The 24520-nt window shown below is 43.4% G+C and overlaps 2 protein-coding genes across 5 annotated transcripts in view; one reads left to right on the forward strand and one right to left on the reverse strand.

Moving 5' to 3' along the window:
* LOC112216263 (complement receptor type 1) overlaps positions 1-6637 on the reverse strand; it is a 61751-nt gene extending 55114 nt beyond the window's left edge. The window contains exons 1-5 of the mRNA XM_042299930.1: positions 6586-6637; positions 3118-3450; positions 2718-3029; positions 2372-2528; positions 2272-2310 (exon numbers count right to left, since the gene is read on the reverse strand). Of these exons, the coding sequence (XP_042155864.1) occupies positions 2272-2310; positions 2372-2528; positions 2718-3029; positions 3118-3450; positions 6586-6622 (878 nt within the window). The 5' untranslated portion in view covers positions 6623-6637. The remainder of the gene's footprint in view (positions 1-2271; positions 2311-2371; positions 2529-2717; positions 3030-3117; positions 3451-6585) is intronic.
* Positions 6638-8174: 1537 nt separating this feature from the next.
* Positions 8175-24520, forward strand: part of ptpn22 (protein tyrosine phosphatase non-receptor type 22) — a 31595-nt gene continuing 15249 nt past the window's right edge. For all 4 annotated transcript variants that reach the window (XM_042299568.1, XM_042299569.1, XM_042299570.1 and 1 more), the window contains exons 1-8: positions 8175-8466; positions 12632-12740; positions 12835-12911; positions 13011-13106; positions 14030-14068; positions 14214-14285; positions 15136-15195; positions 19386-19528. In XM_042299568.1, the coding sequence (XP_042155502.1) occupies positions 8365-8466; positions 12632-12740; positions 12835-12911; positions 13011-13106; positions 14030-14068; positions 14214-14285; positions 15136-15195; positions 19386-19528 (698 nt within the window). In that variant the 5' untranslated portion in view covers positions 8175-8364. The remainder of the gene's footprint in view (positions 8467-12631; positions 12741-12834; positions 12912-13010; positions 13107-14029; positions 14069-14213; positions 14286-15135; positions 15196-19385; positions 19529-24520) is intronic.

Consider the following 24520-nt stretch of genomic DNA (forward strand, 5'->3'; position numbering starts at 1 on the left):
CCATTCAACTGATGACCAAGGTCAGCCTGCAGGCGTCCGGCCGTCCCAAGGAGTCACTAGCGCGCAATGAGCCAAGTAAAACCCCCCCCGGCCAAACCCTCCCCTAAACCCAGATGGCGCTGGGCCAATTATGCGCCGCCCTATGGGACTCCCGATCACAGCCGCATGGATCGAACCCAAGTCTGTAGTAGCACCTCTAGCGCTGCGATGCAGGTGCCTTAGACCGCTACGCCACTCGAGTGGTACTTATTTTTATATCTTTATTTCCCAAACACATTTCAACCCAATCACAATCACTTTTTGGTATTTTAATAATTTTAGGCACATTTTAACAGGCTCAACACCTAACAAACACTTGCCATTGGCTCAACAATTGGCTCAATTTACCCCATGGCCATTGGCTCAACTTACCCCAAGGCAAACACTTTGACTATATTAGCCGACACAGGACACAGCTACAACGATGCTTTAATTCTAGGTTTAGGACCTCATATTGATGCTTATAGAGACCCAAACTGATGTATAGAACCATCTTAAAATGATCTACTTTGGTTTAGATACAAGCACCATGAAACCTCTAACACAATAAATTCATTTCATTTGGTAAAAATCAATTTTTTGGACCCAACTTGATTACCACTTTTTCCATGTGGTTACTTCCTTCACAAACTCCATGAAATGATGACCTCTTTCTAAGTATTTGGTCAAATGGTACATTTTCTGTATGGTTTCCTAGAAACAAGGGTGGCTTTTTTCCCATTTTTCCACCCCTTACCCCACTCTCCCCTATATAGTAGTAGTCTTCAGATCTCATTTCTACAGCAGCATACACAGTACACTTTTTAAGAGTGCACAGTACATCCTGTACTTGAAAGTGGACAACTAAAATATATGCAACCTCTTAACAGCGCTACTGCACTGTGCCTCTTAATGCAAACCTTTGCTACACTGCCACCAAACAACAGACATGTACAGTATATCACAAAAGTGATTACACCCCTCACATTTTTGTAAATATTTGAGTATATCTGAGCTGCAGGACGGTGGCCAAGACCATATAGCGGTTTAACTGGACAGGTTCCACTCAGAACAGGCCTCGCCATGGTCGACCAAAGAAGTTGAGTGCACGTGCTCAGCGTCATATCCAGAGGTTGTCTTTGGGAAATAGACGTATGAGTGCTGCCAGCATTGCTGCAGAGGTTGAAGGGGTGGGGGTCAGCCTGTCAGTGCACAGACCATACGCCGTACACTGCATCAAATTGGTCTGCATGGCTGTCGTCCCAGAAGGAAGCCTCTTCTTAAGATGATGCACAAGAAAGCCCGCAAACAGTTTGCTGAAGACAAGCAGACTAAGGACATGGATTACTGGAACCATGTCCTGTGGTCTGATGAGACCAAGATAAACTTATTTGGTTCAGGTGGTGTCAAGCGTGTGTGGTGGCAACCAGGTGAGGAGTACAAAGACAAGTGTGTCTTGCCTACAGTCAAGCATGGTGGTGCAAGTGTCATGGTCTGGGGCTGCATGAGTACTGCCGGCACTGGGGAGCTACAGTTCATTGAGGGAACCATGAATGCCAACATGTACTGTGACATACTGAAGCAGAGCATGATCCCCTCCCTTCGGACACTGGGCTGCAGGGCAATATTCCAACATGATAACGACCCCAAACACACCTCCAAGACGACCAGTGCCTTGCTAAAGAAGCTGAGGGTAAAGGTGATGGACTGGCCAAGCATGTCTCTAGACCTAAACCCTATTGAGCATCTGTGGGGCATCCTCAAACAGAAGGTGGAGGAGTGCAAGGTCTCTAACATCCATCAGCTCCATGATTTCATCATGGAGGAGTGGAAGAGGACTCCAGTGGCAACCTGTGAAGCTCTGGTGAACTCCATGCCCAAGAAGTTTAAGGCAGTGCTAGAAAATGATGGTGGCCACAAAATATTGACACTTTGGGCCCAATTTGGACATTTTCACTTAGGGGTGTACTCACTTTTGTTGGCAGCGGTTTAGATATTAATGGCTATGTGTTGAGTTATTTTGAGGGGACAGCACATTTACACTGTTATACAAGCTGTACACTCACTACTTTACATTGTAGCAAAGTGCCATTTCTTCAGTGTTGTCACATGAAAAGATATACTCAAATATTGACAAAAATGTGAGGGGTGTACTCACTTTTGTGATATACTGTACATAACATGCTGACAGATTGATCACATCAAAGGAAGTCTAGCTGCACTGGTTCTTCAAGACATGTCACATTATGTTACTGGGTAACAGGCTTCAGCTCAAGGTGTGCTAATGTGGATCTGGTGGAAATAGATACACAGAGGTTACACAGAGGTTACATAGAGGTGACACGGTTCTGACCTACTGTAATGCCAATCCTGGTGTGTTTGATTGATTGTTGAGGACAGGTTGCTGTTGGTTCCAGGTTGATAGGGTTCTTCTGTCAGATGGCCAGTAGAACGCAGAGGTGTGGCTGTGCTTGTCTTCAGTCTGTCACTACAGTCATAGCTTCTCTGGCCTGGTGGTGTTAAAGTACATATGCATGGATTGGAAATAGTTATTATACTTTACTGAGAAGCTACATGTTTAGGATGAATTAACTTGGGTGTCTACTTAGGATGTAGTTTTGCTGATGTGTTTTACTTTTACTGATTTAATTTGTTCCTACTTAATCAACCACATTCAAAAGTATTTTTTTAGCACTTACCCTCCATAGCAAAACGATAGATGCAGTCCTCCTCAGAGGGCTTCAGAACCTGCACCGAAACCATCCCACTATGCTGGCTGCTCACATCGTTGCTGGCACTGCAGTAGTACTGGCTGTCTTCTTCCACAATGCCACAGTGTAGGTGCAGGTCTGCTGAGCTCTGAAACTGGATGTCCTGGGGTTGGGTGGATTGGTACCAGGTGTACTGGACACTTGTGCCCTTTGCACTAGCACAGTGCACTGTCACAGGCTGGCCCCAGCAAGTGTCTCCCATTGAACTCAGGGGCCATACCATGGGTTTGGACACTGCCACTGGGAGAGAGAGATGTTATTTGGATAATGCAAAAGAAAAGGGGAAGGGGAAACTGCCAGTAAAAGTAAAGAGCAAAAAGAATCTTACCAAATGTCACAATTAGATTGATGGAAGTCATGATATCAGCATGGATTTTATCAATCCCAACCCAGTACACTCCAGTATCCTCTAACTTGAGATCTGTCATGATGATGACCAACCCCCTTCGCTGTGCATCTATGATCTGAGACCTGTGTCTGAGCTCTCTGTTGGTGAGGTGATCCGAGTCCATTAGAATAACACAGGTTGACCTAGACTCCCCACGGCACCAGTACTTCTTACTGAAGAGGTACCGGTTTGTTTGGTACTGGCAGACCAGACTGAATCCACTCCCAACATTGGCCTGGATTACTGTTTTGTCACACTGAAGCTGGACACTTGCTGGGAAAAGAAACACAACAAATAGTTAGATAAATCATCATTGTTGGTCAACAGCCCTTTCAGACCTACAGAATGTCTTTTTAAATATGTTCTGCAGGTTGAAAATAGCATTTTCTGTGTGCTGATGTACACTGGATAGTATTCTGTATGCAGTAAATGGTCATCATCAGTAGTGTAAGAAAATATACTGTGCAGGTACATATCTACTTCATATACAGTATATACAGTACCAGTCCAAAGTCTGAACACATTCAACGGGTTTTCTTTATGTTAGGAATTATATGAATAATGACTAAACAATATCTACATTTTAAATAACTAATGAAACTTATACTCTGTTTTAGTATATCTGATTAACAATATTAATTCATGAGGAAGGGATTGTGGAGCATGTAACAGGGGGTAATAAAATAAAATAAATACCATTCCAGCCAGGTTGGAGAAGACTGGAAGTGTGGGTTTTTAAGTAAGCAGAAAGGTTCGTTAACCTATGGTTGAACCGACTCAACTTAGCTCTGGGATGTTTAGATAAGGCAGAGTGTGTTTTCTCAGGTTTTCCATTAGCTAGAACTGTCTGCTGAATGGTGATGGATGAAAACTTCAGAAGTTTTATCTTGATATAACTGTGTCTGGAGTGAGAGAGAGCAAAGGGGTGGGAATGAACTTTTGAACTGTTGGGAGAAAGAATATTTTATAACCTATGACGTCATATTTTGCATATAAACTGTTGTTCGTGGTTACATGGCAGCGCGCTCCGAGAATAAATACTATTAACTAATTTTGATAAGACTGGTCTCTGTCTATTTTATGCAAATAGGAATCATAAAACTTCTTATAAAATAGACTGTATAATTAATAGGAATTATGAAATTCCAGTGACACTTTATTTTTACTATTTTTATTTTCAAATATATTTTAGATTTTAGATTCTTCAAAGTAGCCACCATTTGCCTTGATGACAGCTTTGCACACTCTTGGCATTCTCTCAACCAGCTTCACCTGGAATGCTTTTCCAACAGTCTTGAAGGAGTTCCCACATATGCTGAGCACTTGTTGGCTGCTTTTCCTTCACTCTGCAGTCCAACTCATCACAAACAATCTCAATTGGGTTGAGGTCGGGGGGATTGTGGAGGCCAGGTCATCTGATGCAGCACTTCATCACTATCCTTCTTAGCCCTTACATAGCCTGGAGGTGTATTGGGTCATTGTCCTGTTGAAAAACAAATGATAGTCCCACTAAGCGCAAACCAGATGGGATGGCGTATCATTGCAGATTGCTGTGGTAGCCATGCTGGTTAAGTGTGCCTTGAATTGTAAATAAATCACTGACAGTGTCACCAGCAAAGCACCCCCACACCATCATACCTCCTCCATGCTTCACGGTGGGAACTACACATGCGGAGATCATTCGTCCACCTACTCAGCGTCTCACAAAGACACAGCAGTTGGAACCAAAAATCTCAATTTGGACTCATCAGATCAAAGCACAGATTTCCACCGGTCTAATGTCCATTGCTCGTCCTTCTTTGCCCAAGCAAGTCTCTTCTTATTATTGGTGTCCTTTAGTAGTGTTTTTTTTGCAGTAATTCGACCATGAAGCCCTGATTCACACAGTCTCCTCTGAACAGTTGATGTTGAGATGTGTCTGTTACTTGAACAATGTGAAGCATTTATTTGGGCTGCAATTTCTGAGGCTGGTAACTCTAATGAACTTATCCTCTGCAGCAGAGGTAACTCTGGGTCTTCCATTCCTGTGGCGGTCCTCATGAGAGCCAGTTTCATCATAGCGCTTGATGGTTTTTGCGACTGCACTTGAAGAAACGTTCAAAATTCTTAAAATGTTCCATATTGACTGACCTTCATGTCTTAAAATAATGATGGACTGTCTTTTCTCTTTGCTTATTTGAGCTGTTCTTGCCATAATATGGACTTGGTCTTTTACCATATAGGGCTACTTTCTGTATACCTTCCCTACCTTGTCACAACACAACTGATGGGCTCAAACGCATTAAGAAGGAAAGAAATTCCACAAATTAACTATTAACAAGGCACACCTGTTATTTGAAATGCATTCCAGGCGACTATCTCATGAAACTGGTTGAAAGAATTCCAAGAGTGTGCAAAGCTGTTGTCAAGGCAAAGGGTGGCTACTTTGAAGAATCTCAACTATAAAATATATTTGGATTTTTGTAATACTTTTTTGGTTACTAAATGATTCCATATATGTTATTTCCTAGTTCTGATGTCTTCACTAGTATTCTACAATGTAGAAAATAGTACAAATAAAGAAAAACCCTTGAATGAGTAAGTAAAATCAAATCAAATGTATTTATATAGCCCTTCGTACATCAGCTGATATCTCAAAGTGCTGTACAGAAACCCAGCCTAAAACCCCAAACAGCAAGCAATGCAGGTGTAGAAGCAAGTGTGTCCAAACTTTTGACTGGTACTGTATATAATGGCAACCCTGTTGATAATGATAATGTATATGATTGGAAAAAGAGTGTGAGCGTTAATCAGACCGAGAAAAAAATCAACACAGTTGTGGTTTGATATCATTATGTAGTCACAGACAGGCGTAAGTAGGACAAACTATGCTGAATACAGTTTCAGAGGAATTCTACTGTTACTGTATATATGTTCATCCCTGTAAGGGTTGTCGTTGGTGGAAGAAGGATCGGACCAAGGTGCAGCATTGTAAGTGTTCGATGATGATTTTTAATTCAAACTCAGAACACTAAACAAAAAATAACAAAGTGAATTTACAAAACCGAAACAGTACCGTGTGGCCAAAACACACGGAAACAAACACCCACAAACCAACAGTATGATTCTCAATCAGATACAACTAACGACACCTGCCTCTGATTGAGAACCACACTAGGCTGAACACAAAAACCAACATAGAAAAACAAACATAGACTGCCCACCCCAACTCACGCCCTGACCATACTAAAACAAAGAATAAAATAAGAGAACTTTGGTCAGAACGTGACAATTCCTTTGATATCAAGAAATGTTATGTACAATTGTGAGGGCATGAAAACAGGACATTTCTTTCAAACAAACTGGTTGAAAAGGAACTATAAACACGTTGTAATTACTACATTTAAAAGTTGATTAAAATATACTTACTTTCACAGAGCAACAGGAGATAAAGGACCCTCATCATGGTAAGACTAATGTCCTTTACCAGCCGTCTCTATCTCTGAACCTATACAATAGCAATTCAACCTGTGAACGAGGTTATTGTAAGATGAAGTGTCGTGTTGATGATGAGACAGGATGTCTCTGAAATGGACTGTGGTTAGTGCAGCATCCTCCTCTGCTAAGAGAGCTTCAGAGGTGTGCAGAGGATGTGAATAGACCCTCTATAACGAGATCCAATTGGCATTATTCACCCTGTTCAATTTCACTGATATACAGTATTAGGCTCAGATGAATTTGGTTTTGGTTTAATCATCCATAATATATAACCTTATATAATACAACATTAAAATGTATAGGCCTATGCTGCTTCAAATAGTTATTTGTCGGGGGTGGAGAGTACGACTACTTTGAACCATTCTGCTCCAGGACCATTCAATTATGCAATGTTATAGACCTTCCACTATGCTGCTCTGTACCATCACTCATTCATATATCCTTATGTACATATTCTTTATCCCCTTACACTGTGTTATAAGACAGTAGTTTTTTTGGAATTGTTAGTTAGATTACCTATGTGTCATTACATAAAGAAAAGGGGAACCTGTTGATTGGTGATCACTGCCAACATGTGATTCTTTGGTTTTGAATTTGACTTCATTGAGAAAGTAAAATCCAGATGCTGAAAATTAAACCAAATTAATCTGACTTTAGTGATACTTGTGTACTGACTCTCCAGCCTAAATTTCCTCCAAATGACTGTAGTGTAATCATGGCAGTTTCCTCAACGTGTTTCTGTAATGCTGGACAATCAGCTGTCTCAGTAGAGTTGAGATAACTGTACCTGTCAGTAGGTAGTTAAACCTCTTCTGTCAGTTGTATCTCCATCAGGTGGCAACACACACAGAGATTACCCACACATATATTACACACTCAGAGATTTCCCACATAGAGATCACACACCCAGAGATTACACACACAGAGATCACACACATAGAGATGGCATACACAGAGATGACACAAACAGAGATTACACACAGAGACATTGCACACACAGAGATTACACACACAGAGATTACACACAGAGAAATCACACACACACAGCGATTACACACACAGGTATTACACACACAAGCGACAACACAGGAGTTGGTCTGACAATAGTCACTACAAGCAGAAGAGAGAAACCGAATGTACCAAGTAAGTACTTGTACTAATATATTGTTTATAGAAGACATGACACTGTCAATATGAGTACAGCCTTCACCTTGACTCCACACTGCATCAGCTGTGTAGTTCTAGGGCAAGAACCAAAACATGTCCCCAGGGGGGCCCCCGGACTTAGTTTTGGAAACCCTGCTCTAGGGCTGTTCAAGCATGTGTCTGCACATTTATCTCCCTTTCCCTCTGTGTTTGTGTCTGTGCCTCTCTCACTGTATGTTTCTTTCTATCTTTCTCTTTCTCTCGCAGGGCTGGCTCTAGGACCCAGTGGAGCTTGGCTGGCTCTAGGACCCAGTGAGAGAGACACAAGGGGGTGTGGTGATATTTTTTTAAACTGACCACAGAACCTTTTAGCTTGCTGCTGCTGCCTCCTTGAACTGACAACAGCTCTGACAGTGCCTTGTGCCTCTCACCAGGCCCCTTGGAACAGAGACACCCCCAGCCACCCGAACCCTGACGGTGGGCCCCCTGTCCATGGTCCCGTGGCCCTCTGTGTCCTGACATGCCAGGCTGCAGCAGCACACGCGTAGCCCCAGCAGCCCAGCCATGGAGCAGCAAGCCTGGATACTGAGGGGCTTCCTGGCTCAAGTGGAGAGCAAGGAGGCTGAGGAGGAGGAAGCTGAGAGTGGCTTCACAGGGGAGTTCTCAGTGAGTTCATCTATTTATTTGATTACTTTTCTCACTGTATAAAAAAGTGGATTTAGTCTTATGAGTTGGCCTGTCCTGTGACGCTGAGTGTTTACAGTTTGTCTAAACATCAAGAGCATGTGAGGGAGTGTATTTGTTTTTATGTGAGTGTGTGTGGACAAAGAGAGAGTGTTGTTGTGATAAGCCATACTGTTATTCCACTGAGCAGAACTCTGCCAATTTTCCAAGAAGAATTTCACAAAAGAACGCCATGTTCAGAGACATACTATTTCTGTTATGCTGTTTCTGTGCGGGTTGTTCCTGTATGGGTTGTTCCTGTATGGGTTGTTTCTGTATGGGTTGTTTCTGTATGGGTTGTTTCTGTGTGGGTTGTTTCTCTATGGGTTGGTCCTGTAGGGGTGGTTTCTGTATGAGTGGTTTTTGTATGGGTGGTTCCTGCAGGGGTTGTTTCTGTATGGGTTGTTTCTGTATGGGTTGTTCCTGTATGGATTGTTCCTGTATGGGTTGTTTCTGTATGGGTTGTTTCTGTATGGGTGGTTTCTGTATGGGTTGTTCCTGTATGGATTGTTCCTGTATGGGTTGTTTCTGTATGGGTTGTTTCTGTATGGGTGGTTTCTGTATGGGTTGTTCCTGTATGGATTGTTCCTGTATGGGTTGTTTCTGTATGGGTCGTTTCTGTATGGGTGGTTTCTGTATGGGTTGTTCCTGTATGGATTGTGTCAGTCAGTCCCCAACTACTGCTTATGAGCTTCCTCTTATTGTACTGCTGCCTGTTTCTGAAGGCCCCCATACAAGTAAGATGATCGACAGGCAAATTTGATGTTACGGATGCAGAACCCCCCCGCCTCACCACCCTGTACGCACATACACACATACACACACACACACACATACACACATATACACACACACACACATACACACATAAACACACACACATATACACATATACACACATACACACATAAACACACACACATATACACACACACATACACACACACATATACACACACACATACACACATGCACATTGTGTGGCTGAAGGGCGGGTGGGTGCCAGGCGGGTTGAATAAAGAGAAGCAATACCTTTAAAAAATCCATAAATGTAATTATTGTGCAGTTTATATAGTCTACATTGAGGTTTTTCCTTCATTATTTTAGGCTATCTGGTATAACTGCATAAGCCTAAACGTTAGGGTTTAACTGTAGCCAACGCGCGCCAAATAGCCTACGCGCGCCAAATAGCCTACGAGCGCCAAATAGCCTACACAGCCAATCGCCAAACAAAGCTTCTGGGAAGGGCAGAAGAAGTTAACGTCAATCCGCGGAGGCAAAAAGGACATTGTCGATGTTTAATTCAATAAGACCCAAGCTGCAAAAGGAGAGTTGAAAATAAAGAGAAGGGAGGACCAGAAAAGTAATGTTTAGTAAAGATTTGGGGAAGTGGTAAAAGAGGAAGATAATAGTGCCGGCTATGTTATGTGTGATGATTGTGAGGCTCTATACAAATTCAACAGTCACATGATGGGACTTCAAATAGGCCTATAATATGTCAGGGGACTTGTAGCCTACTGTTTAGATGTGTTAAATGGAAACTGAAATTTGGACATTGACTAACCAGAATAACATACTGTTTTGGCAAACTCCAAGACCTCTGATAATACTAGTCCCGTGCGAATAGAAATCCCTATGTTTTGAGAGAAATGTCAGAGTTTGACAGGTGTTGCTCGTGGTTTGAGCAAGAAAACAACTAATTACATAAGCTGAAAGATGTGCTGCGCATAGCCTATACAGTGCATTCATAAAGTATTCAGACCCCTTGACTTTTTCCACATTTTGTTACTTTAAAGCCTTATTCTAAAATGTGTTAAAGAAAATGTTCCCCTCATAAATCTAAACACAATACCCCATAATGACGAAGTGAAAACAGGTTTTTAGACATTTTTGCAAACGTATTAAAAATTAAAACAGAAATACCTTATTTACATAAGTATTTATACCCTTTGCTCTGAGACTCGAAATTCAGCTCAGGTGCCTGAGGTAAATTCAATTGATTGAACATGATTTGGAAAGGCACACACCTGTCTATATAAGGTCCCACAGTTGACAGTGCATGTCAGAGCAAAAACCAAGCCATGAGGTTGAAATAATTATCCGTAGAGCTCCGAAACAGGATTGTGCTGATGCACAGATCTGGGGAAGGGTACCAAGAACACAGTGGCCTCCATCATTCTTAAATGGAAGGAGTTTGGAACTACCACTCTTCCTAGTGCTGGCCGCCCGGCCAAACTGAGCAATCGGTGGAGAAGGACCTTGGTCAGGGAGGTGAAAAAGAACCTGATGGTCACTCTGACAGAGCTCTATCGTTCCTCTGTGGAGATGGGAGAACCTTCCAGAAAGACAACCGTCTCTGCAGCACTCCACCAATCAGGCCTTTACGGTAGAGTGGCTAGACGGAAGCCACTCCTCAGTAAAAGGCACATGACAGCCCGCTTGGAGTTTGCCAAAAGGCACCTAAAGGTGTCAGAATCATGCTGTGTGGATGTTTTTCAGTGGCAGGGACAGGGAGACAAGTCAGGATTGAGGGAAAGATGAATGGAACAAAGTACAGAGATCCTTGATAAAACCTGCTCCAGAGCTCTCAGGACCTCAGCCTGGGGTGAAGGTTCACCTTCTAACAGGACAATGACCCTAAGCACACAGCCAAGACAATGCAGGAGTGGCTTCAGGGCAAGTCTCTGAATAAGTGGCCCAGCCAGAGCCCAAGAAGACTCGAGGATGTAATCGCTGTCAAAGGTGCTTCAACAAAGTACTGAGTGAGGGGTCTGAATACTTATGTAACTGTGATATATCTATTTTTTCACAAGGTTTGTGTGTAGATTGTTGAGGGGAAAAAACAATTGAATACATTTTAGAATAAGGCTGTAACATAACAAAATGTTTAAAAATTTAAGGGGTCTGGATACTTTCCGAATGCACTGTATATGAAGGGCCTATACGTATCGACTTTCACAGTGAATGTTTTTTTAAACTTTTTGTGGGATTGAACTGAACATTGCCAAATGCATCATGAAAAAATATTGCACCTCTGGAATAACGTACATTCTGGGGTAATAAATACATTACCAACGTTCCCTAGTAATACTAGTCCTGTGCAAATATGGCTACAGCCTTATTATTAACACCTACAGATTTAAGCATTTATTGCAATGAAATTATACACCAAATGTAGGCAAAATTTGGACATGGGAACAGGAGTGGAGAAAGTTATTGATTTATTTCTGCATCTTCAGAGAATGTTATGCTCAGTTAGATACCATCTATAGAGGTGCTGTCTTTGTCATAAAAGCTGATAGTATTTCAACCACATAAAATATGCATTGAAGCCGAACTGAAATCTTATCAGAAACAGGTTTGGTGGTTTTCACAGCTTTCTTTTTCCTTACAACTGGTCAAACTGATGTCATTTGGACATTTTGCTTTATTGTATTTTCTCCCCAGTCCCTAAACATCTTTGCACCGTGAAAGATGACAGAGAAAACTTCAAAGATGTCAACTAGATTGAAGTGTTCATTCAATCGATCTATTACAGTATTCTTTCTGTTGAGTAAGGGTTTATTTAGTTTTCTAGGGCAACATGTAATGACAAAAGAGAAGCTACATGTATCTAATTATAGTCAAGTTAACTAACAAATAGCCAACCTAAATTGGGAAATTATAAGCAGAAACATATCTAAATCAGGCAACACCTATTAAGCAATCGTTCTGCAGTCTTTGACTGTAGCCTATAGCCCAATTTATTTATTTGCGGCACTGTATGTTTCCAGTAATCTAATGACTATGCCAGAACTGACGTTAAGCTTTGGCAGTGGTGTGGTGTCACAGTGTTACCCACCGAGTGTACAGTACATGGGTGTGATTATAACACTGACTCTACACTCTACACCCTTTGAAGAGTTACTAGACTCAGACATAGGAACTGCAATCTCATTGGCTGTATGGCTACTTACTTCCAATTCCCCAGAGGAACAAGGTGTTTAGACACCCTTACATTTAGCCAGACCGGTCTGGGTGATAGACTGAGATAACCCCTTCCCTCCTGCACCTGCAAATATATGCCTAGTATTTTCTTTTCTATTTTCCTCACTTCTCACTGTTGCAGAGGCTCAAACGCCAGTCCACCAAGTACCGCACTGACAAAACCTACCCCACCAAAGTAGCGGAGAAGCAGGAGAATGTGAAGAAGAACCGATACAAGGACATTGTTCCCTGTAAGTCACATTTTACAGTTACAGTCTAATGTAGTGGTTTGAAGTGGTATATTTATGCAGTCCTCACTACAATACTGTCATCATCTCACCTCAGTTGACCACAGCAGAGTGAAGCTATCCCTTACCACCTCTAAGAATGACAATGACTACATCAATGCCAGCTTCATCAAGGTAGGGTGGCGAGACTTGATCTTGGTATAATAGAAGACACAACAGAAGAGTATCTGCAGTAGAGTCCCGCGTGTGTGACCATATGCTCTGTAACCCCAGGGAGTGTCAGGGGCCAGGGCCTACATTGCCACTCAGGGCCCTCTGCCCCACACCGTGCTGGACTTCTGGAGGATGCTCTGGGAGTACAACATAGAGGTACCACACTGTCTGCCTGTCAGTCTCTGTGTGTATGTCTCTCTCACTCACTCTTTCTCTGTCTGTCTGTCTGTCTGTCTGTCTGTCTGTCTGTCTGTCTGTCTGTCTGTCTGTCTGTCTGTCTGTCTGTCTGTCTGTCTGTCTGTCTGTCTGTCTGTCTGTCTGTCTGTCTGTCTGTCTGTCTGTCTGTCTGTCTGTCTGTCTGTCTGTCTGTCTGTCTGTCTGTCTGTCTGTCTGTCTGTCTGTCTGTCTGTCTGTCTGTCTGTCTGTCTGTCTGTCTGTCTGTCTCTCTCTCTCTGTCTCTCTCTCTGTCTCTGTCTCTCTCTGTCTCTCTCTCTCTCTCTCTCTCTCTCTCTCTCTCTCTCTCTCTCTCTCTCTCTCTCTCTCTCTCTCTCTCTCTCTCTCTCTCTCTAGGGTTGTTCCATGACATTTCAGCAAGCCATGATACCCACCATCTCAGATTGCTCTGAAATTGTTTCTGTAATTAAACAGATAGGATAAGCATTCCTGAAACATTATGTTGGTGAAATATAAGTTGATATCTGAAAAATTAAGCTAACACATTTTAATTCATATGATTAATATATTATTCAATAATTATAGTATAAAACATCCAATTTGGACCAAACCTTTTTCTAACAATGAGTAAGACATGAGTAAGACATCCACTGACCCCCCCATACCTCACGCCAACAACGAGTAAATAGATTTGATTTTTGTTGTTGATGATTAGATATATTATCAGTTCTCTATGCTTAGTAGTATTGAACTGTGGCTCTGAGTATTGTTTGATCATCCACGATTTCAGAACAACCTGAGATGGTGGGTGTTGAAATCCTATTTTTAATGCTTTTTGAGGTAGAACAACCCCCTGTCATTCTCTCTGGTGATGTTGCACTGATGGGGATCTTGTCTTCTATCAGGTCATAGTGATGGCTTGCAGGGAGTATGAGATGGGCAGGGTAAGTCACCCTCTATGCTAATTTTTACTATATTATTATACTGCATTTCATAGTCATAGACTGTGGTAAATATTAGGTCAGTGTTGTAGCCTGTTGCACATTGAAGACAGATTGTTTGTAATGTGACCCACATACTCTTTTGTAGAAAAAGTGTGAGCGCTACTGGCCGGAGAAACAAGAGGAGCCATTTGTTTGTGACCCGTTTACTATTTACTGCGTGAGTAGTAGGCTACTTCTTCACTCTCTCTGACCACTTCCTGCTTTGGTTGGTTCTCTTGTCCTCTCGCAAGACAACCGGCCTCCGGAAGTCGGCCCCTCTAGTCGGCCCCTCTCCTTGTTCATTCGGTGGTCGAAGTCACCGGCTTTCTAGCCATCACCGCTCCATTTTTCATGTATCCATTTGTTTTGTCTTGTTCCCTGCACACCTGGTTTTCATTCCCCAATCACACTACATGTATTTATTCCTCTGTTCCCCATCATGTCTTTGTGTGAGATTGTTTTGTGTTACGTGTCTATGTTGACGTGCTTTACTGGTATGCGTTTATTCCGTGTTTTATTTCACGAGGAATGTTATTGTGTTTATACTGTATTATTGTGACTGTTTGCGCGTTGGCACTTTTGCATTGGCTGGAGGTTTTGACACAGTGGCGTGCGTCTGTTGGTTTCTCCTGCCTCAATAAAGTGTGCGCCTGTTCACAACTCTCTGCTCTCCTGCACCTGACTCCGCTCCCAGTACCCACGCCATTGACACCATAACTATGTTATCAACACTACAGTTAGTAGTAGTCATGAATGGTAGATGAATACAACCTTATTGAAAAGCCAGATACAAAAAGATACAGGCATATACAAAAGTCCCTTGATGTGCTTAGTACTTTTTCCTTTTGGGATTCTAATTTATAGGGTTCTGCTCAAATATGCCTGAAATATGCATAAACATTAATAATCCCTCATGTGTGAAGTACATGTAGTAAACTAATGTTATTCCCAAATTAGAAAGAAAAGCGTCTGCAGGTTTTCTGTGTGAAAAGAATGCTAAACTGCCAACTCTGTGTGTTTGTGTACAGGACTCAGAGGAAAGTAAAGGGGACTATGTGTGCAGAAACTTGAGGGTGACCTATCGTAATGTAAGAACTGTTTATACCCTTATTATAAACTGAGATGGAGTGATAATTAGAAACAGCCATGTGAAGAATCTGCAAACAAGACATACAGTTCCTTCGGAAAGTATTCCGACCCCTTGACATTTTCCATATTTTGTTACGTTACAGCCTTATTTACAACCTTATTCTAAATGGATTACTTGTAAAAAAAAATTATCTCAGCAATCTACACACAAAAGCCCATAATGACAAAGTGAAAAAAGGTTGTTAGACATTTTGCAAATTTATTAAAAGTAAAAACCAGAAACACCTCATTTATTCAGTATTCAGACCCTTTGCTATGAGACTTGAAGTTGAGCTCAGGTGCATCCTGTTTCCATTGATCATCCTTGAGATGTTTCTGCGACTTGATTGGAGTCCACCTGTGGTAAATTCAATTGATTGGACATGATTTGTAAAGCCACACACCTGTCTATATAAGGTCCCACAGTTGACAGTGCATGTCAGAGAAAAAAACAAGCCATGAGGTCTGTTTTGAGAAAAATGATTTTGACAGGTTTTTGATTTAGATTTTGACAAAACAATAACTGAATTGAAATAAGTGCTCCGCAAAGCCGATACATGAAGGGCCTACATTTGTCAACTTTCACAGTTAATGCTTCTGTTTATATGTGTTCTGTGAATGATCTGAACATCGCCAAATGCATCATAAAAAAATATTGCACCTCTGGAATAACGGACATTCTGGGGTAATAAATACATAACCAACGTTCTCTAGTAATACTAGTCCTGTGCAAATATGGCTACAGCCTTAATATTAAGCATTTATTGCAATAAAATTATACACCAAATATAGGCAAAATGTTTACTTGGGAACAGGAGTGAAGAAATAGATTTCTTTCTTTCTGAATCTTGAGAGAATGCAATGCTCAGTTAGATACCATCTGTAAAGGTGCTGTCATCATCATGAAAGCATCGTAAAAGCTGAAAGTATTTCAACCACATCGAAGCCGAACTGAAATCTTATCAGAAACACGTTGGGTGTATTTCCCAGCTTTCTTTTTCCTGACAACCAGAAAATCCTCCCGGTTTTTTATTGATGTATTGTATTTTCTCCCCAGTCTCTAAACGTCTGCGAAAGATGACAGAGTAAACTTCACTGGTGTCAACTAGATTGCAGCATCTATCTAATTATTGTCAAGTTGACAAAAAAATAGCCTATCAAAATGTCGGAAACTATAAGCAGAAACATATCTAAATCAGTTCTGCCAAAAGATCTTTCTGCAGTCTTTGACTGTAGCCTATTGCGCATAATCTATATTTGCGGGTTAGGGTTGGGTGTGGGCCTCAGATTTTCACTTTATCACATGTAGTTGGGCGGTTGTAGCAGATGGGTTATTAGTGTGGCACCACTTTCCCACACACACACACACACACACACAAACGTAGCCACCATCTATGAGAGCAGGTATTAATGCCCTGGGTTGGTGACGGTCTAGCCCAGTTAGACTCACGTGTATCCTGCCACTCACTCACCCACTCACTCACTCACAACCAACACTGCTTGAGACCCCCCCATCGAAATCCATCTTTGTTTAAGTTAGAGATATCTGCTTTTTTGCATGGGCTACATCTCAATCCATCACATCCGCTGATGTCGGCCTTCCACATCGCGGTGGAAGGTAGCAGAACTACAGCGGTGTTACTCAGACCAGGAGACAATCCAGAAAATCGGACTTCTCATAAAAACTGTAGCGTCTGACCGGTTTGGGTGTTCTCCTTTTTGCTCTACAGTAAAAAAATATATTATTCTGCACTTTCTTATATCAATCAAATGTATTTTAATCAATCAAATGTATTCATAAAGCCCTTCTTACATCAGCTGTACTGAAACCCAGCCTAAAACCCCAAACAGCAAGCAATGCAGGTGTAGAAAAACTCCCTAGAAAGGCTGGAATCTAGGAAGAACCTAGAGAGGAACTCCCTAGAGACAGCAGGAGCGGTAGAGATACTCTTATTGATCGGCTATGAAAAGCCAACTGACATTTACTCCTGAGGTGCTGACTTGCTGCACCCTCGAAAACTACTGTGATTATTATTATTTGACCATGCTGGTCATTTATGAACATTTTGGCCATGTTCTGTTATAATCTCCACCCGGCACAGCCAGAAGAGGACTGGCCACCCCTCATAGCCTGGTTCCTTTCTAGGTTTCTTCCTAGGTTTTGGCATTTCTAGGGAGTTTTTCCTAGCAACCGTGCTTCTACACCTGCATTGCTTGCTGTTTTGGGTTTTCTGTACAGCGCTTTGAGATATCAGCTGATGTAAGAAGGGCTATATAAATACATTTGATTTGATTTGATTTGGTTGTAGAGGGTGCAACAGGTCAGCACCTCAGGAGTAAATGTCAGTTGGCTTTTCATAGCCGATCATTCAGAGTATCTCTACCGCTCCTGCTGTCTCTAGATAGTTGAAAACAGCAGGTCTGGGACAGGTAGCACGTACGATGAACAGGTCAGGGTTCCATATCCGCAGGCAGAACAGTTGAAACTGGAGCAGCAGCACGACCAGGTGGACTGGGGACAGCAAGGAGTCATCAGGCCAGACAGTACTGAGGCATGGTCCTAGGGCTCAGGTCCTCCGAGAGAGAGAAAGAAAGAGAATAAGAGAGAGCATACTTAAATTCACACAGGACAACGAAGACAGGAGAAATACTCCAGATATAACAGACTGACCCTAGCCCCCCGACACATAAACTATTGCAGCATAAAACTGGAGGCTGAGACAGGAGGGATCGGAAAACACTGTGGCAGTGTGTAACCCCACCCACACGAAGATCACCCCCACGGCACATACCCAAGGGGGGGCGCCAACCCGGACAGGAAGATCACGTCAGTGACTCAACCCACTCAAGTGATGCACCCCTCCTAGGGACAGCATGGAAGAGCACCAGTAAGCCAGTGACTCAGCCCCTGTAATAGGGTTAGAGGCAGAGAATCCCAGTGGAGAGAGGGGAACCGGCCAGGCAGAGACAGCAAGGGCGGTTCATAGCTCCAGTGCCTTTCCGTTCACCTTCATACTCCTGGGCGAGGTTACACTATCATAGAACCAACTGAAGAGATGAGTCTTCAATAGGTCGAGACCGTGTCTGCGTCTCTGACATGGGTAGGCAGACCATTCCATTAAAATGGAGCTCTGTAGGAGAAAGCCCTGCCTCCAGCTGTTTGCTTAGAAATTCTAGGGACAGTAAGGCGGCCTGCGTCTTGATTTCAAAACAAACTTCCTATTGATTCATTTTTGGACAATCAATGCATTTCCATGGGCTAATAGCAGTATGGCCAAATTCAATGTTTCTTAAAGTAAATGTTTTATGCATTTCTTTTTCAGACCTACAGGGGTCCTAAAATTCTAAATTGAATAGCTAAATGATCCTTGGTATGACCGTCTTAAAACAATTCCATGTCAGCTTATTAGAAACCCAGCCCAGGCCCTTAGACTCTTGATGCTGGACACTTCTTTTTATTCTCCCCAATTTCGTGATATCTAATTGCGATCAAATTACGATCTTGTCTCATCGCTGCAACTCCTCAATGGGCTCAGGAGAGGCGAAGGTCGAGTTATGTGTCCTCTGAAACATGACCCGCCAAACCACGCTTCTTAACACCCACCCACTTAACCCGGGAAGCCAGCTGCACCAACGTGTTGGAGGAAACACCATTCAACTAACGACCGACTCGGAGGCCTTACATAGCTCATTCTAACATATCTACTACTGTACATTGCATTTTAGTTGCACTGTTTATTCACACTGCATATTTAGATTCTGAATTCTTGACATAGCTCACTCTAATATATCTACTGCTGCACATATCATTCTTAGTATAATCTTTTCGGTATATATACGCATAGATTGCACTTGGGTTACTGATACAGTGTTATTTGGATGGTTAATTGTAATCATTCTGAGATTTATTGATGATTTTAGTTTTTGATTCATTTGTGTACTTGTTTGACATTTTACTGCAATGTTAGGAGCTACTAACACAAGCATTTCGCCACACCCACTATTACCTCTACTAGACTGTGTGCGTGACCAATACACTTTGAGTTGATTTCATAGGGTAGGGGTAAACAGGAAGTCAGCGTGAGTACACATGTTTCCTGGTGTGTTCGTCTGTCTGTTTTAATATTGAACTCTGTGGTGTTTCCATAAGTGGTGCCGGACCCTGAGACAGCTGCACTATATCAACTGGCCCGACCATGGGGTCCCTGACACCATCCCTCCCATCCTGGAGCTGCTGCAAGAGATGCGATCCTACCAGGCCCATGGGGATGTGCCCATCTGCATACACTGCAGGTCTCCAAGCTCCCACTTCACACACACACACACACACACACACACACACACACACACACACACACACACACACACACACACACACACACACACACACACACACACACACACACACACACACACACACACACACACACACACACACACACACACACACACACACACACACACACACACACACGGTAGCCACCACAAGTAGCCACCATCTCACAACAGTGAATCAGTCCGAATTATACCAACACAGTACACAGTTAACCTGAAGTTTGAATCATTGTCAGAAATGGAGAGTCAATAAAGCATGGTAAATAGTTCTACAGTTATAGGTCTCCTTTGTGGCTGATGCTAAGCAGTCATATGCTGTGGGGTCCTATCTCATGAAAAAGTGATTGTTCTGTGGATAGAACACATTGTTGTGGGCATCCTGTTGTAGAGCCCTTTAAGCTCAGTCACCTTCCCCTTCTCTTAGACACATAGACAGGAAGAGTGTGGGCGGGTGGCCAACAGACCACTGTGGGTTGTCAAACAAGCACTTGTACATCTCCCCCTCTCTCTTACTGTCTCTTGCCATGGTTACCGCTAACCTGTTGTAAAGGCCTTGGGTTATCTGAGAGTTTAGTGATGATGAATGTTCAAAGGGTTGTGTTTTTAAGCTCTGTCCAAATCAAATCAAATCAAATCAAATTTTATTTGTCACATACACATGGTTAGCAGATGTTAATGCGAGTGTAGCGAAATGCTTGTGCTTCTAGTTCCGACAATGCAGTAATAACCAACAAGTAATCTAACTAACAATTCCAAAACTACTGTCTTATACACAATGTAAGGGGATAAAGAATATGTACATAAGGATATATGAATGAGTGATGGTACAGAGCAGCATAGGCAAGATACAGTAGCTGATATCAAGTACAGTATATACATATGAGATGAGTATGTAAACAACGTGGCATAGTTAAAGTGGCTAGTGATACGTGTATTACATAAGGATGCAGTCGATGATATAGAGTACAGTATATACGTATGCATATGAGATGAATAATGTAGGGTATGTAAACATTATATAAGGTAGCATTGTTTAAAGTGGCTAGTGATATATTTACATCATTTCCCATCAATTCCCATTATTAAAGTGGCTGGAGTAGAGTCAGTGTCAGTGTCAGTGTGTTGGCAGCAGCCACTCAATGTTAGTGGTGGCTGTTTAACAGTCTGATGGCCTTGAGATAGAAGCTGTTTTTCAGTCTCTCGGTCCCAGCTTTGATGCACCTGTACTGACCTCTCCTTCTGGATGATAGCGGGGTGAACAGGCAGTGGCTCGGGTGGTTGATGTCCTTGATGATCTTTATGGCCTTCCTGTAACATCGGGTGGTGTAGGTGTCCTGGAGGGCAGGTAGTTTGCCCCCGGTGATGCGTTGTGCAGACCTCACTACCCTCTGGAGAGCCTTACGGTTGAGGGCGGAGCAGTTGCCGTACCAGGCGGTGATACAGCCCGCCAGGATGCTCTCGATTGTGCATCTGTAGAAGTTTGTGAGTGCTTTTGGTGACAAGCCGAATTTCTTCAGCCTCCTGAGGTTGAAGAGGCGCTGCTGCGCCTTCTTCACGATGCTGTCTGTGTGAGTGGACCAATTCAGTTTGTCTGTGATGTGTATGCCGAGGAACTTAAAACTTGCTACCCTCTCCACTACTGTTCCATCGATGTGGATAGGGGGTGTTCCCTCTGCTGTTTCCTGAAGTCCACAATCATCTCCTTAGTTTTGTTGACGTTGAGTGTGAGGTTATTTTCCTGACACCACACTCCGAGGGCCCTCACCTCCTCCCTGTAGGCTGTCTCGTCGTTGTTGGTAATCAAGCCTACCACTGTTGTGTCGTCCGCAAACTTGATGATTGAGTTGGAGGCGTGCGTGGCCACGCAGTCGTGGGTGAACAGGGAGTACAGGAGAGGGCTCAGAACGCACCCTTGTGGGGCCCCAGTGTTGAGGATCAGCGGGGAGGAGATGTTGTTGCCTACCCTCACCACCTGGGGGCGGCCCGTCAGGAAGTCCAGTACCCAGTTGCACAGGGCGGGGTCGAGACCCAGGGTCTCGAGCTTGATGACGAGCTTGGAGGGTACTATGGTGTTGAATGCCGAGCTGTAGTCGATGAACAGCATTCTCACATAGGTATTCCTCTTGTCCAGATGGGTTAGGGCAGTGTGCAGTGTGGTTGAGATTGCATCGTCTGTGGACCTATTTGGGCGGTAAGCAAATTGGAGTGGGTCTAGGGTGTCAGGTAGGGTGGAGGTGATATGGTCCTTGACTAGTCTCTCAAAGCACTTCATGTTGACGGATGTGAGGGCTACGGGGCGGTAGTCGTTTAGCTCAGTTACCTTAGCTTTCTTGGGAACAGGAACAATGGTGGCCCTCTTGAAGCATGTGGGAACAGCAGACTGGTATAGGTATTGATTGAATATGTCCGTAAACACACCGGCCAGCTGGTCTGCGCATGCTCTGAGGGCGCGGCTGGGGATGCCATCTGGGCCTGCAGCCTTGCGAGGGTTAACACGTTTAAATGTCTTACTCACCTCGGCTGCAGTGAAGGAGAGACCGCATGTTTTCATTGCAGGCCGTGTCAGTGGCACTGTATTGTCCTCAAAGCGGGCAAAAAAGTTATTTAGTCTGCCTGGGAGCAAGACATCCTGGTCCGTGACTGGGCTGGATTTCTTCTTGTAGTCCGTGATTGACTGTAGACCCTGCCACATGCCTCTTGTGTCTGAGCCGTTGAATTGAGATTCTACTTTGTCTCTGTACTGACGCTTAGCTTGTTTAATAGCCTTGCGGAGGGAATAGCTGCACTGTTTGTATTCAGTCATGTCACCAGACACCTTGCCCTGATTAAAAGCAGTGGTTCGCGCTTTCAGTTTCACACGAATGCTGCCATCAATCCACGGTTTCTGGTTAGGGAATGTTTTAATCGTTGCTATGGGAACGACATCTTCAACGCACATTCTAATGAACTCGCACACCGAATCATCGTATTCGTCAATGTTGTTGTCTGACGCAATACGAAACATCTCCCAGTCCACGTGATGGAAGCAGTCTTGGAGTGTGGAGTCAGCTTGGTCAGACCAGCGTTGGACAGACCTCAGTGTGGGAGCTTCTTGTTTTAGTTTCTGTCTGTAGGCAGGGATCAACAAAATGGAGTCGTGGTCAGCTTTTCCGAAAGGGGGGCGGGGCAGGGCCTTATATGCATCGCGGAAGTTAGAGTAACAATGATCCAAGGTCTTTCCACCCCTGGTTGCGCAATCGATATGCTGATAAAATTTAGGGAGTCTTGTTTTCAGATTAGCCTTGTTAAAATCCCCAGCTACAATGAATGCAGCCTCCGGATAAATCGTTTCCAGTTTGCAGAGAGTTAAATAAAGTTCGTTCAGAGCCATCGATGTGTCTGCTTGGGGGGGATATATACGGCTGTGATTATAATCGAAGAGAATTCTCTCTGTAGATAATGCGGTCTACATTTGATTGTGAGGAATTCTAAATCAGGTGAACAGAAGGATTTGAGTTCCTGTATGTTTCTTTCATCACACCATGTCATGTTAGTCCTCCTTTAACTCAGTCGTCTATCTTTCATGAGTAAGACGAGAGAGAGAACATTGCGTGTTTCCACACTGCAACCACAGTGGTACACATGGAAATGTCAGCGGTGGACACAGATATCCTCTTTGAAATTTACCCAACATGTTTGACATAGGCTTGAGTCGTGTTGCACTACACTCCAGAAAAAGGAGTTTGCCGCAACACACGATATCCCCTCACCCTGCTCTCTATAATAAGGCTATAATAGGACGTCTTTAGCATCCTAATTTAGGCCCAATTGCTAGAGATTTTTTCCACTCAAGTAAGCTCCAGTCAGATGGCATAAAACTTCAGTAGTCAGTTAATAGTAGTGTCTGTGTAACAGGCTGGCATCCAGGCGTGGTATAGAGAACGCGTCACAACATACCCACACCTCCTATTAGATAGATGAACCACCAGGAACAGAATGTTTAGTCACAGGCATCAGGCATGCCCATGCCATAGAACCATGCTCTCCTCTCTACTCAGTTAGTTAACCCAGAGTCGGGGGTGAGGATAGGAAGGTTTCATAATATGACGTGGCAGATCTGCTTCCTGGCATGTTTGCCTTGGAATAGTTCACTCTCCATGGGAGACTGGGCTGCCCTCATATCACCTACACTACATGACCAAAAATATATGGACACCTGCTTGTCGAACATCTCATTCAAAATCATGGCAGAGTTGTTCCCCCCTTTGCTGCTTTAATAGCTTCCACTCTTCTGGGAAGACTTTCCACTAGATGTTGGAACATTGCTGCGGGGACTTGCTTCCATTCAGCCACCAGCATTAGCGAGGTCGGGCATTGATGTTGGGCAATTAGGCCTGGCTCGCTGTCGGAGTTCCAATTCATCCCAAAGGTTTTCGTTGGAGTTGAGGTCAGAGCTCTGTGCAGGCCAATCAAGTTCTTCCACACCGATCTCGACTCACCATATCTGTATGGACCGTGCTTTGTGCACAGGGACATTGTTATGCTGAAACAGGAAAGGGACCTTCCCCAAACAGTTGCCACAAAGTTGGAAGTACAGAATAATCTAGAATGTCATTGTATGCAGTAGCGTTAAGATTTCCCTTCACTGGAACTAAAGAGCCTAGCCATGAAAAACAGCCCCAGACCATTATTCCTTCTCCACCAAACTTTACAGTTGGCACTATGCATTGGGGGCGTGTAGTGTTCTCCTGGCATCTTCCGTACCCAGATTCTTCTGTCGGACTGCCAGATGGTGAAGCGGGTATTCATCACTCCAGAGAAAGCTTTTCCACTGCGAGTCCAATTGCGGCAAGCTTTACACCACTCCAGCTGACGCTTGGCATTGTGCATGGTGATCAAAGGCTTGCGTGCGGCTGCTCGGCCATGGTGACACTGCATCCAGAGGCAGTTTGGAACTCGGTAGTGAGTGTT

The sequence above is a fragment of the Oncorhynchus tshawytscha genome, linkage group LG16 (assembly GCF_018296145.1).
Source record: "Oncorhynchus tshawytscha isolate Ot180627B linkage group LG16, Otsh_v2.0, whole genome shotgun sequence".
NCBI lineage: Eukaryota > Metazoa > Chordata > Actinopteri > Salmoniformes > Salmonidae > Oncorhynchus > Oncorhynchus tshawytscha.